This window comes from Echinops telfairi, unplaced genomic scaffold, assembly GCF_000313985.2.
Source record: "Echinops telfairi isolate 266 unplaced genomic scaffold, ASM31398v2 ScPeMD7_2565;HRSCAF=3150, whole genome shotgun sequence".
Lineage (NCBI taxonomy): Eukaryota > Metazoa > Chordata > Mammalia > Afrosoricida > Tenrecidae > Echinops > Echinops telfairi.
The window spans coordinates 7,476,865-7,491,065 of NW_022106463.1; the positions used below are offsets into that span (position 1 = coordinate 7,476,865).

Sequence of the window (14,201 nt, forward strand, 5' to 3'; positions counted from 1 at the left end):
ATCCATCCATATCCATCCATCCATCCATCCATCCACCCACTGATGGACGTATGGCTTGTTTCTATCTCTTTGCTCTTGTGTGTAAGACTGCGATGACCATGGGTGCGCCAATATCTGTTTGTGCCACCCCTCTTCTTCCCTAGGGCAAGGACCAGGAGTGGGATTGCTGGATCATGAGCACTCCTGGTTCTCGCTTGTTCAGGGTGTAGCAGGCTGTTTCCCACAATGGCTAGCGAAGGGACCGCCGTTTCCAGAACAATGCAGCAAATGGCACCCAAGTGGCTTTCATGAGGTAACACACCCCTTTGACTGAAGTCTTGTACCTCTTTTTTTAAGGTCACGTGAATTCTGGACTCATTTTCAGGACGATGGTGGTAATGTTGACGTTTCCTTCTAAACCTTGGGACGGACTCGCTTTCCTTTCCTCTTTTGAGACCGTGTTGCTCACTTCTCCTTTTCAGTTGCTTCTATGTTGGGTTGAACCAAATCCGTCTTTTGCTAAGACACTCAGCTTAAAAAAGAAGTCTGGCAATCGGACCTTCTTAAGTCGCAGAAGTTCTCACTGGATCGGAACCAAAGCGAAGTCCAAAAGGAGAGGCTCTCTCCGCCCCAGGCAGGTGACCTTGGTGTCTGTAGGACAGGTTGCCCGGTTTGTAGTCTAAGTCACAGGTTTCACGGGAGTTTTGTTAACTGCATGCCAAAACATTCTTAGATACATTGCACCAACAACAACAACATTAAAGGATTGGTCTGTGGTTGAACATATCCCCAAATCCACACCATCTGGCGGTAAAAGGTGGCCCATCTGGAGTGTCTGCGTGTAGCACCCAGGGACGTTGATTGTGTCCTTGGCGGTGCACGACCACTGTTACCCTCCTTCGCCCGCAACTGACATCAATTCGCTGGCCCTTCCCAAGCTCCCGCCGAACCTTTCGAGCTGCTGCACAGGGCGCTATGGGTTGGAACCACCTGGATGGCCCCTAACAAGAACATCATCACACCCTCCCCACTCCCTGAAAAACACAAACCAAACCCCCTGCTGTGAGTTGATTTTTTTTGGGGGGGGGGGCCTAAGGGATCTAGTAGGCCCCCCTGTCAGCATTCCCAAGGTTGTGAATGTTTGCAGAAGCAGACGGCCACACCGTGTCTCCTGAGTGGCTGCTGGTGGGTTCCACGTTCGTTTGGCAGCTGATGCTTAACCCATCAGCCACGAGGGCTCCTTCATCCACACTCAACCCACCGCCACGGAATCAACTCTGACTCGTAGTGACCAACACAGGGTTTCTGAGATGACACACCTCTCTGGGAGCGAGCAGGCAGCCTCGTCTTTCTCCCTCCGTGGGTTCAAACTGCCGGCCCCACAGCCAACCCACAGCAGCCCCGGGGCTCTTTCATCCACACCCCCTAATGCAACCCAAACCCGCTGCCTTCAAGTCGATTCCAGTTCACAGCAGCCCCAGGCAAGGGCTTCACGGTTGTGAATCCAGATGGAAGCAGGCAGCCTCCTCCCCGACTGCGGACCTTGCAGTCAGCAGCCCCCCTGAGCATGAGTAGGCCCCCAGCGCTCCTTGCAAATTCCACTTGGACCACACGTGGAGCAGTAAAGCTCTGAGGGCAGAGAATGTAACTCCAAAATGACCCGGAGCACTGACTCACGAAAATGTTCAACTTGCCGAGACCGGGAATGGTCAGATCTACGTCCGGAGGCTTCTGGGAGGAGACAGTCCGATACCCGATTTCTTTCCCAGAAATGTTGAAAAGACAGACCCTGAGGCACCTTCCTCCGGCCTGGCCTGTGCTGAGTCAGGATTCACGCTCTTCACAGGAACATGCCTCATGGTGGTTTGGATGGACTTCTTTCCCGGCCCGGTGGTACCATGGCTAAGGGCTGGGTTCTCCCAGCGAAAGGTCAGCTCTTGGAATCCACCAGCCTCGGAAAGCCCAAGGTTTCGCTCGCCTCTGTCAGCAAGGGGTTTGGCTTGAGTTTTACAGAAAGTCAAGGGGAAGTGCGCCCAGAGCGATCTCGGGAGATAGGTGTCACGGCCATCTGCTCCCACCACTGGGGACCTGATGTTGGGATGGGGGCTGCTGGGTAAATATGACCACAGCCCAGTGCAGAACAGAAGGACACACAGCCTGCTCCTGGTCATCCCCATCATCGCCACTGTCTCTCAGCCCCTTTCTGCAGCCACCGTGTCCATCTGTCTCCTGGAGGGGCTTCCTCTTTTGGGGGGTGGTCAAGTCTGGAGGGGCATCTTTCCTACTCAGGGGTGGGGGAGCACAACTCAAAGCAAGGAAGGAAGGAGGAACTCCAGACCCACCGCCATCAAACCATTCTGACTCACAGAGACCCTATAGGGCAGGTAGAACTGCCCCCGTGGGTTTCCCAGATTGTAACGCTTTACAGAAGTAGCAAGCTCGTTCTCCTTTGGAGTGGCTGGGGGTTTACACCACTGACCTTGAGGTTAGCAGCCCAACACATAGCCACTATACCACCAGGGCTCCTGGTGAGGTGGGGATGGAGGTGGGGGGCGCAGCAAGGTGGGTGCTACAAGGGACTGGCTAAAATCGAAGGTCATCCCCCCACAAGCTCAGGTAAGGCTGCGTGCTCCTCAACGGCTGGGCATGGGAGCCCAGCTCGGGGCCAGCCTGCTGCTGACTCAGGGTGAAAGTCTACATTTCTAGTTCCACAAACATTCCAAAATAACAAGTTCACCTTCCTGTTTTGCCAGGGGAATTGTCTCTCTGGTCATTTGGAAAATGACCGAAAGCCAAGCCGGAGAATACCTGTTGCTGATCCACAGTGAAGCAGCCAACTACACCATCTCCTTTACAGTGGGCCTGAGAAGTAAGTGCCTCCTGCTGCCCGGCCGAGGAGTGGGGTCGGGTCAGCCCGGGGTGCAGACCAGCCGGGGGTGGGGCACCCTCTCTTCAGGCCCTCCTGTCTTCAGGAGGAAGTAGAAAACATTTCTGGACTTAAAGACCTGGGTCCCAATTATTATTTTAAATATTTCACTGTGGGGTGGTTTTTTTTGGTGTAAGTTTGCACCCAGCAAATCAGATTCCCATTGGACTATTTCTTTATACGCAGGAAGTGTGAATGCCAAGATGTTTGCCACAATGTGGGACATTTTCGTGAATTGCTTTCTGGTTGTTCCATTTCGGGGACTCTAGTCTCCCTGGTCCCTTATCATCTCATGTCGTTTACCTGCCCTCTTATTTCCTCATCTTTGCTGTGGTTGACCTTTTGACCTCATAGACATGGTCTTTGGTTCCATTGTGTTTTGTTTGGGTAAGTAATCTCGGGATATCCTGATTGTGCATACAGTCTCTGTGTTATCTCACTCCGAGGTGATCTCAGGGGGACAGTTCTGATTCAAGGTTTAAAGAAAATCTCAGGTGAGCAGTCTCAGGGAGGCCTTTAGTTTCGACTGACCCCAGTAAGTCTAGACTTTTAAAAAGTGTTAGTGCTGCTTCTGTGTTTTCCACCTACTGTGACTTTGATGAAAGCAGTTGGCAGGGGTAGCCGGGCACCATCTAGCTCTTCTGGTCTCAGGGTGAATGAGGCTGTGGCTCAGGTAAGCGCTCAGCCCTGTGGACTGGTTTCTCCTCTGAGATTTTGGTTCTAATTCTTGATCTGAAACTAACACCAGTGGCAAATCATGTAATCCCTCTGAATCTCAGTTTCCTTACCTATAAAATGAGACTGAAAATACACATTTCATGGATTCTACGGCCTCAGCCTGTCCGGTGAGCCTTGCCGAGATGTCAGGGGAATCACGACTTTCTGGAGCCACCGAGGCCAGACGACCCCCCAGAACAATTGCCCTGAAATCATCCTTAGACTTTAAACCTTAAGCCAGAAGTGTCTCCCGAAGTGTCTGTTCTCTGAGCCATAAGCCGTGATCGTTGTTGCTGGGCTCCGTGGAGCTGGTTCTGACTCAGCTGAGCTGTGCACTAAGAACGAAACCACCGGGTCTTGTGTCGCCCTCTCGTGGTCCTTCCACTTGAGTCCGTCGCTGCGGCCACTGTGTCAGTCCGTCCTACTGAGGGTCTTCCTCTTTTTCTGCTGCTTTGCCAAGCCCGATGTCCATTTCCAGGGACTGTTCTCTCCTGACAGCACGTCCCAAGTCCCAGATGAAGTCTCACCGCCCTTGCCGCTGACGATCGCTCTGGCTGTACTTCTTCCCAGGCAGATAGGTGTGTCCTTTAGGCAGTCCACGGTCTTTTCACAGTCTTCTCCAGCAGCACTGCCATTCAGAGGCAGCGGTCCTAGTCCCATCTCCCTTACCCAATGTTCAACTTTCCTGTGCACACGAGACGAGGGAAAAGACCATGGCCCACCTGGGTCCTCAAAGCAGCCGTGAACCCGCTTATCTGAATTCGCAAAGTAGGTCTTCTTGTGCCTGGTGCGCTTTTCAAGAACGGTCTGTGTGAGACGAGATTGACAGCCGCCACTTGAAAGGTTGGATGAGAAGCTCTGCGGGTCATGAGCGTAAGACGAAGGTGGGGGAGGCATGTGGGCAAGAACCGTGAGAAAGGTAACCCTGGAAGAACCCTGGAAGAAAGTACCCCTGTCCCTGAACTGGGCACACAGCGAGGGCTGAAAGGGCTTGTGTGCACTTTCAACAAAGGAAAAATCATGGGAACGCTATGAGGACGAGATCATGCCCATTGTACATAGAAAGGCAAAACGTTCAAAAGAAAACACAAAGCAAAAACTTGCTAAGACGGTGAAACTGTCTGTGTTGTCCGATCGAGTAACCACAAAGTCACCGGCAAGGAGCCCTGGGCTCAATGGTTAAGCAGTTGGCGGTGACCCAGAACACGAGCCCTCTGTGGGGGCAGGGCAAGTCTATCTGCCTCCCTAGAGGCGTGCACCCCCAGAAACCTGCTGTAGGCCTGCCCTGAGTCAGAATGGGCGCAGCAGCAGTAGGGAGACGTTATAAGAAGCCCTGGTGATGCAGTGGTTAAGCGCTCATCTGCTAACCGAGAAAGATCAGAGGTTTGAACCCACTAGCCGGTCAGCAGGAGAAAGAAGAGGTCTTATGCTTGCATCGAGACTGACAGCCTGGGAAACCCTATGGGGCAGTTCTACCTTGTCTTCTAGGGTTCCCAAGAGTCTGAGGGAGCGTGAGGGAAAACAGCCCTGGTGGAAATCAAATGTGAATTTCATTTTCATTAGTTAAAACTTACATTTCAACAGCCGCATGGAGCTAGGGGCTACTGACGTGGGCCGCGCAGGTCCATAAGAATGCGGGCTCAGTAGGCAGCGTTTGCCCAACTCCCGTGGCAGGCAGAAGCGGGGAATGGAGAGCCCGCACCCAGAGAAGAAACAGGAAGACCGGGGTGGCAGACATTGTAACAAAGCAACACGGGTACAAATGACCAGATGGGAAACTAAGTGGCTCTGAAAGCTTTTACGAAGCGAAGAGACATTAGGATCAAGTGTTTCAGAAAGGAAGCCGGCCAACTCCACAGCATCGTCCACACATGCTCGCCGAGGATGGCAGCCCCGCCCCTTGGGTCCCAGTTGTGGCCAAGCCCGGTGATTGCAGAGGGAGGTGGGAGTGGGCGACTACTGGCCCTGTTGCGTTGCCTTAAAGACCCGAGCTGATTGGGGGTGCATGTAGGTCCTGGTGGGTTTCGGCGTTGGAAGAATGCTCCAGAAAGGCTCAGCATAGCCCGTGTGAGTTCAGTGCGCGTGGCAATATTGCAACTAGCGCAAGAAAAGGGAAGCATCCATTACGTCATGTCGTGCGTGCGCCCCAGAGGAATGCGATGTGAAGTAAGAAAATGACAAGAAGCTAACGGACTGGACAGCCAACCGTCACGAAGTGCAAACCTTCGTGGAAGCTTCCATTGTCCGTCAGTACCGCTGTTGAGGTGATGTCTCCCTCAGGCGACCCCATGTGACACAGCTCCCTTCCCTGTGGGGTCCCCAGCTGGGCTCGATGTGGACACTCTTGGCTGCGAGCCAGCAAGGCTGGAGGTTTGAGCACACCTGGGGATGGCTCTGAAGGAACCCTTGGTGGCCTGTGTCTGACACTCCAGCTACTGGAGCTCTGAGGAGCGCAGTTCAAGCCCACCTGGGGAGAAAGACCAGGCTGGCTGCTTCTGTCCGGGTCCACCACTCTGGAAACCGGAGACTTGGAATGGGCTGCGTGGCGGTGGGCTTGGTCCTTCCATTTCAGAGCGACAGTTTCACAATGTGACAACCATCACACAAGGAAAGGAACATGTTTTTAGCATTTCACTACAAATGAGGTGGGGCGGGGTCCAAAGTATCGGATGGGGAAGACTTGGCAACCAAGAGTCAATGTGAAAAAGAGTAACGGGCTTAGTCAACCACAAGTTCAGTATTTTGGCCACAGTAGGACATGGTTCCTGAAAGAGTAAAATTTAACCTAGTGTGTAAAAAAAAATACACACACACACACACACACACACACAGAGCCGTTGCCATCGAGTCTGTTCTGACTCAATGTGATCTGAAAGACAGGGAACGTACAATCGCCCAGTAGGCTTTTCCAGGCTACACATTTCTGTAGAATCAGACAGCCTCAACTTTCTCCTGCTGGCCAGCTAGCGGGTTCAAACCTCGGTTCTTTCTCAGTTAGCAGCAGGGAGCTGAAGCAGTGCACAACCAGGTTCTTATAAAGTATGCCCACTGCCTTTGGGTAGATTCCGACTCAGGGTAACCATGTGTAGTGTTTCTGAGACTACGAATCTTTACCACAGCACACAGCCTCACCTTTCCCCCACAGAGCAGCTGGTGGGTTTGAACATCTGACGTTGAGGTGAGCAGGCTGGTGCCTAAATCACAGTGCCACCAAGGCTCCTTCTTAGAAGATATAGATGAAGGGAGTTAATAGCTAGTTATGACTTTTACTTTTCATTGTTTCAGATTAGGAATGGTAAAACAGGGTAATTGGGATGATGGAGAACTTGGAATTCATTAAACTGGGAGCAAATCAGGGGCTAGGAATGCCCAGCCGAGAAAAGAACCTACCTTGAGGCGAGGAGAAGAATGAAGTAACGTCGGGGGAAACTGGCTCATTCTAACATGTCAGATGGTCATGTCCTCCCTTGCCCTTAGTTTCTTTTTAATATTTGAAGTGTCTTAAGGTTCGCATTTAAAACCCACCAGGGACTCCATTTCAAGTGCTGTGTCCCTTTGAGGACTAAAGTCTACCTGACCCAAGCCGTGGTGTTTTAAATCATATACATGTGACAGTTGGACCTTGACCAAGAATGACCAAAGAAGAATCAATGCCTCTGAATGACGTGCTAGTGAAGAGTCTCGGAAGTACCGTGGACAACAAGCATCTGTTCTGGAAGAACTACATCAGAATGCTGGCTTCTTGGAACCAAGGATGGCAAGACTTCGTCTCACGGACTTTGGACAGGTTGTCACAGGGGCCGGTCCTTGGAAAAGGGCATAGAGAAAGAAGACCTTCAAGGTGATGGATGGACATGGTGGCTACAACGATGGCCTCACACGAAGCATTTGTGAGAATGGGTCCGTTCTGTTGTACACAAGGTCACAAAGGGTGAGAACTGAGTCAACGTCTCTCAACCGCAGCAAGGGGCTCCGTGAGAGGAAGGGCCTGGCAATCTCCTCCTTAACGATTATACCCCAAATCAGCCCCATTACATCAACTCATAGAGGACAACGAACGACCCCACAGTGTTTCCAAGGCTGGAATCTTCAAGGAGGCAGAGCAGGGTGGCTAGTGGAGCTCCCACTGGGAACCTTTAGATTGGCAGGTAAGAGCTGCACCACGAGGGGTCCTTTCCCATGAGTGACAGGGCCTAGGACATCCTCCTGGGCAGCTGTCCACTGTCACACAGGCTTGCAGGGAGTTGACATTGACAGCAACACCCACCATGAGGTCTGCAAAGGAGGCTAGACTTGATTGTTCATCGCCCCGGAGGGGAGAACTGGGGCCAATGGTTAGACAACACGGAGAGAAAGCACAAACCACAAAACGGGAACAGATACTTGCAATCCTCATAATAAACAAAGCGTTAGCAGTCACAGTATGTCGCACAATCTGCTACAAGCCCTCCAGACCATGGAAACGTGAGCCAGCCACACCAACAGATCTTGCACATCTACAGTAGGATGCTTCGGTGGCCGGCAAAGCTGTTACAAGAAGTGGAGCCTCGTTGGTCATCAGAAATGCAAATGAAGGTCCCAGAGAGATTCCGTCTTCTGCCCACTCGATCAGCAAACGCTGCGGGGACTTCATGAACGCCCCGGCTGTGAGAGTGCTCCAGCCTGCTGTCCACGTTGACGACCGATTAGCATCAGGCCAAACTGCACTTGCTCACATCCTACAAGCTAACAGCTCCGCTCCCCACCCTGCAACCAGGTGTATTGTTAGAGAGACTGTGATGAGGGGCAGGATGGAGGCTCTGTAGCCTCCTATAGCGCTCATGGCGATATCGTTACTCACACAAGAAAATAAAAGCATACGTCATGCTGTGCGCACCCGCGGAATACTACATGACAGTGAGGAAACAACAGGAAACTGACCAACAGGATACAAGACACTGGTAGGCCGTTGCCAACCCCCTCAGCCAATAGCCACGAAGCGCAAACCTTCATAAAAGGTTGCATTTCAGTTAGTAGCATTGTTATTGCTGTGGTTGTCAGCTGCTGCTGAGGTGCTAGTTCCCTGTGCCACCCCATGTGACACAGTAGATCTGCCCCCAGAGAGTTTCCCAGGCTGCCCCCGTCTGGGGGGTGGGGAAAGCCCTAGCACTCCAGTTGGTTAACCGTTGGGCTGCTAACTCAAGATCGGCGGTTCGAACCCATCAGCTGCTCCAAGGGAGAAGCAGGAGGCAGTCTGCTTCTGCAAATAAGGTGACCCTGATGTTGTCGGGGTCACATGCTGGGCTGCTAACAACAAGGTCAGCAGTTAGAAACCAGCACGGGGTTCAGGAGATTGGTTACTTGGGATCTCGAGATGGGGAGGTAGGTTCCAGTGTCTTCATTACTCCTCCAGGTACCACGCTGGGCAGAGGGTGCCTGGGAATTGGACTTTGTGATTATGCTTCAAACTGTATACCTTATCTGTTCATATATACTTGTATATAGTAATAAATCTGTTCATATATACTTGTATGTAGTAATAAATAGACATGTGTATGTGCACACCTACATACACTACATACTTGTTAAAGCCAAGTTGATTATAAAGCCAGAGACCGGAAGTCCAAATAAGGTCACGTTTTTAAAGTAAAAACCAAACGGTCCACCATGAATAACGCAGTGATCTGTCCTGCAGGCAGAGAGCTACTGTCCCTGGAGTGGTCCAAGCCAAAGGACAAGGGGTGTTTGTTGCTTATAGGGGAGGGGGCAGTTGGGACCTGTAGGGAGAGGAAGGGAGGAGGGAGTGGAGGAGCGCAGTGAATGGGAGGTGACGCCAAACCTCTTCATTCCATTCAGATCCCAATCCCATCCGCCTCTGCTTGCACATACTCAGCTCTCAGTCTCTCCCCACTCGGGTCCAGGTAACATCCTGGGGTGGACATAGGGTTTTCAATTACAGGTCAAGTCAAACTCAAAAACTCACGGTCATCAAGTAGATGCCGACTGGTAGCGACACTATAGGAGAAAGTAGAACTGCCCCTTTGAATTTCCAAGGTTGTAAACCTTCATGGGTGTACAAAGCATCATCTTTCTGCCCAAGAGTGGCTGGGGGGTTAAGGTTAGCAGCCCAACACACTTGTCCCCCACTGTGCCATCCATCAGGGCTCCTTCTGTGCTCAGGATGGGTTCTCCACATACTTTCACTAGTTCTCCTCTTCCTGTGCATGTCAAGGAAGAGCCCTGGTGGCAGAGTGGGCCCCCGAGTTGCTCCCTCCCTGCCCAAGGTCAGCATTTCGAAACCACCAGCCAATTCACGAGAGAAAGAGGAGGCTTTCCACTCCCGTAAAGAGGTACAGCCTCGGAAACCCTCAGGAGCAGCTCTACTCTGCCTTAAGAGGGTCAGTATGAGTCAGAATTGACTCGATGGCAGTGGGTTTTGTTTTGGATTTTATACATATTAATGTTTACATTTTCACGTGGTTTCATTCCACCGACTTACCTTATCCCAAGATTTGTCAAATTCTCCAGGCTGTTGGCCAAGGAGATGAAAGTACACTTTGGCATTGCAGCCAGGGTCAAATGTAACCTGCGGGGCAAGGGCGTGAGGGCCAGGGAGGGCAGGAGACGCCGCTGGATATCCAGTATGGATTTTTCTGGATGGTGTTGGTGTTTTATTGTTTGGCGTTGTATTTTTGGTTGCTCGGCCATTCTTCTGAAAATGCTAACATGCTGCTACTTGGTGACACTTCAGGCCGACTGCTTTTTCCATTAAGAAGACCCTACTTCAGATGGCTGGAGAGTCAAGACGCCCTGCTCTGCGTCTCAGAGGGGATCCCAGAGCCAGTGGTGGAATGGGTGTTCTGCGAATCACAGAGTGACAGGTATGACCTGTCTCATGGGAGAGCTGCTATTATTATTGGACTATTGGGGGGGTGGGGATGAGGAGGCTCTTTTTCTCCTATGGAGCTGAGGGAGCATAGTGGGCTCATATTGAGCTGGTAACCCCAAGGCCATGACTCAAACCCACCGGAGCAGGATGAGGCTGTCTGCCCTCCGAATGGTTTACAGCCTCCAAAGCCCACAGGGTTGCTCTATGCTGCCCCATAGCGTCGCCCTGAGTCAGGGTGAACTTGGTGACAGGGAGTGTGGTTGGAGTTTTCTCTCCTATGGTTGGGGCAGCTTCCTTCTCACTGAAACAAGAAACCCTGGCTCCTCACAGAAAGACGATGGGCTGCACCAGGAGGATGAGGGGGAACGTTTAGTTGGGGGGTGGGGGCACCCTTACAGGGACAGGCAGCCTCATCTTTCCCTTAAGAGCGGTTGGTGGGTTTGAATTGCCAACCTTGCAATTAGTAATCCAGTGCTTACCCTGAAGCCCCACCGGACCTCGTTCTCACAAGCGTACAGATTCAGGCAATGTCAGCGAATTAAAAACTACCAATCGTATAGAAATGGGGACTAAAGAAACCAAACTCACTGCCCTCAAGCCAGTTCCGGTTTGGGGCTGATTAAGCTTACCCAAACCCAATGATGTCCTTCTTTTCCTTTCTTTTCCTTTCTTTCACTCTCTCTCTCTCTTTATCTTCTGCATCCTTTCCCCCTTCTTTTTCTCTCTTACAAAACAAAACTAAACTAAGAAGAAAGAGGTGGCCAAATGCAAAAGTGTTCCTGTCATGGCTCGGGTTCATTCTAACGCGTGTGTGACCAGCTCCTTGGCTCGTGCTCTTTGCCAATCCCGGAGCCCTGGGCGTATCCTCTGACCCACTCTCTGCTTCCCTCCCCGAAAGTGGCCGCTAACCTGTCAACTCCGTTCTCTGGGATGGTTGTGCTTTGAACTCGTGTCCCAGTGACATGGCCTCCATTTCCTAATTGCAGCTGCAAAGAGGAAGGTCCGGCTCTCGTGAGGAAGGAGGGGAAGATACTCCACGAGTTATTTGGAACACACATGAGATGCTGCGCGCAAAATGAATTCGGCAGGGAGTGTACCGAGCTGTTCACCGTAGGTAACGCTGTCCCGCGATGTCCCTTTATTTTCAGCATCTTCGACTTTGAAACCAGCTGGGGCGAAGGCTCGCGGCTCCAGGAACACGGTCCAAGGTCCAACGTCAGAAAATCAAAAACAAAAAGCCCCGCCCCGCCTCCGTTTTCAAAGCCACGGGTCCTGAGTCCTCTGGGGGCTGGAGCTGTTTGCTCGTCTTGCTGGGCGCAGAGAGGAAAGGGTCTCTGTGCTTGCGCTTCTTTGGAGAGGACTTGCACATGGCGACTCTCCAGAGGGTGCAGAGTGTGTTTGGAGCTGAGGGGGCCCAGAAAACTCCTCTTTTCCTTACTGGTGGTCTCTTGATCTTCTAGATCTAAACGCAAGTCCCCAGAGAGCACCACCCCAGATCTTTCTTAAAGTCGGGGAGCCGCTGTGGATCCGATGCAGGGCTGTGCATGTGGACTATCGATTCGAACTCAAATGGGAACTCGGGAACAAGCCCCTGGCCGAGGTAAGGGCACCTGTTAGCATTCTGATTAGACAGGAACAGTGAAAATGCGAGTCTAGGTTGAAACCATTACATTCAAACTCTGTTTCATTAAAATCTAGGGCAGCTTCTTTGAGATGAGTTCCTATTCTACAAACAGAACTATGATACGGCTTCTGTTTGCTTTTGTATCATCAGTGGGAAGAAACGACACTGGATCCTACACTTGTTCCTCTTCGGAGCATCCCAGTAAATCAACTTTGGTTACCATCGTAGGTAATGCAGGACGCTAACGCGCTCTTTACTCGCTGTTTCAGTTACGGGGTTGTGGAAGAAGCGGGCTCTGCCGGCAGTCCCCGGGTTATGAACCAGATCAAGGCTGAAGTCTGTCTTGAAGTAGAAACTGGTACCCAGGGCTCTTCTGTAGCATCAGGAAGTCAAATGTTTTTCTTAGTGCATCGTCTATATGTTACCTTTCTAAGCATATAAAACCTTCAAGGCACACTACCAAAAACACTAAAAAAAAAACCAAAGAAAAAAACCCACACTCACGGCTAACCGAGTCGGTTCCAGCTCATAGCGACCCTCTATGGAAACATCGGAAGTCTGATAACACAGCACACAATAAGAATACTACCAGCCCCCCAAAAACCCACTGTCTTTGCGTTGAGTTCAACTCATAGCCACTTTGTAGGACAGAGTTGTCAGAACTGCTCGGTGGGATTTCCTGGACGATAAATCTTGGCGGGAGCAGATAACCTCATCTTTCTTTTTTTTTAATGTAACTTTCTAGGATGCATTAGGTGGAAGCCTCTGAGCTCGCAGTTGTGCATTCAAGTCACACACACTTAGATTCAGCTCATCCGTTCCAGTCCCCTCCATGCGACGTCACTCATCCCAGGCCCTCCCTGAGCGTCCTCATCCCTTCCTAACCTCCTGGGGCTTTTTCCTTGAGTAAATGCTATCCTTTTGATCTGAACTGGTTGATAGTTTTACCTCGGAGGCGAGTTCAGTTCTCGATCTGGAGGGTGACCCAGAGCCATGGTCTTGAGGGTCCTGCCTGTCTCTATCTGGCCGTTGATCATCTGGTTTCTGACGATTCTGAGTTTTGTTTCACATTTTTTTCTTGTACTCTACTTAGGGCCTTCTAATGGGATCCTTTTCAGAGCAGTTGGTGTTGGTCGCCGGGCACCATCTAGTTCTTCTGGTCTCAGCGTCCTGGGAACTGATGTCTGCGTGGTCCATTAGTTCACCGAATGGCTGCTTTTCACTTATCTTTCCTCTAGACAGAGAGACCAATAGTTGCACTTTAGATAGACAGCCTCGTCAGTTTCCTAAAGTAGGAGACCCAGGGAGGTGGTACAGAACTTTTCTTGTTCTTGTTCTTAATGGCCATGTGGCAGAAGAAGTCCTCAGGAACCCTTTGGGGATCCTTTCTGTGTTGGGAGGGTCTTACCCTTCTAACTGAGGAGCCCTGGTGGTGTCACGGTTACACATCGGGCTGCCTTCCCTAAGTTTAGCAGTTCAAGACACCATCAGCCAGCGCACAGAAGAAAGACAGGCTTTCTACTCCGGTCAAGAGTTACAGTCTCAAACACCCATAGGTGCCTTTTCACCCTCCTAAAGGGTCCCTACGAGTCAGCATCGACTCGATGGCAGCGAGATTTCCTCTGCCTTTGCCATCCCTGCTGCAATGAGGTGGAAGACATTGGTTAACTCTTTGTTCAGACATGCCTTCCGTCCTGAGGGTTTAGGTCCTCATCTTCTTCCTCCCGTGCCCTCCCCTGCTGGCCTAGTTCTGTACATCTTCGTTGCTTCATCCCCCCACCGTGAGAGTCAACATTATTTCCACTGCTATCTAACTGTGGCGGGCTGACAATATCAAACACCTGTTCCACCTGTCTTTCCCATTTGACCATTTCCCCTCATCCCAAGAGTCAGCAGTATTTCTTTTACTTACTTACTTACTTACTTTTCCTAGGAGTATTTTTGAGGGCACTGTAGATGTTCTGATTCCTTGAGCTCATTACAACATCCCGGCGGCCCTGACTGTTGGTGAGCAGGTCCACCGTACGTAATCCATTTGTTGAAATAGTCTTGTAGTGGTATGGTGTGTGTGTGTGTGTGTGTGTGTG

At 51.2% G+C, this 14,201-nt stretch overlaps 1 protein-coding gene across 1 annotated transcript in view; it reads left to right on the forward strand.

The window, feature by feature from the left end:
- The window catches only part of FLT3 (fms related receptor tyrosine kinase 3), a 73,987-nt gene that overhangs the window by 21,055 nt on the left and 38,731 nt on the right, over positions 1–14,201 (forward strand). Inside the window, exons 4-8 of the mRNA XM_045293992.1 lie at positions 2,733–2,848; positions 10,353–10,482; positions 11,477–11,604; positions 11,951–12,090; positions 12,189–12,342. Coding sequence (XP_045149927.1) covers positions 2,733–2,848; positions 10,353–10,482; positions 11,477–11,604; positions 11,951–12,090; positions 12,189–12,342 — 668 coding nt within the window. The remainder of the gene's footprint in view (positions 1–2,732; positions 2,849–10,352; positions 10,483–11,476; positions 11,605–11,950; positions 12,091–12,188; positions 12,343–14,201) is intronic.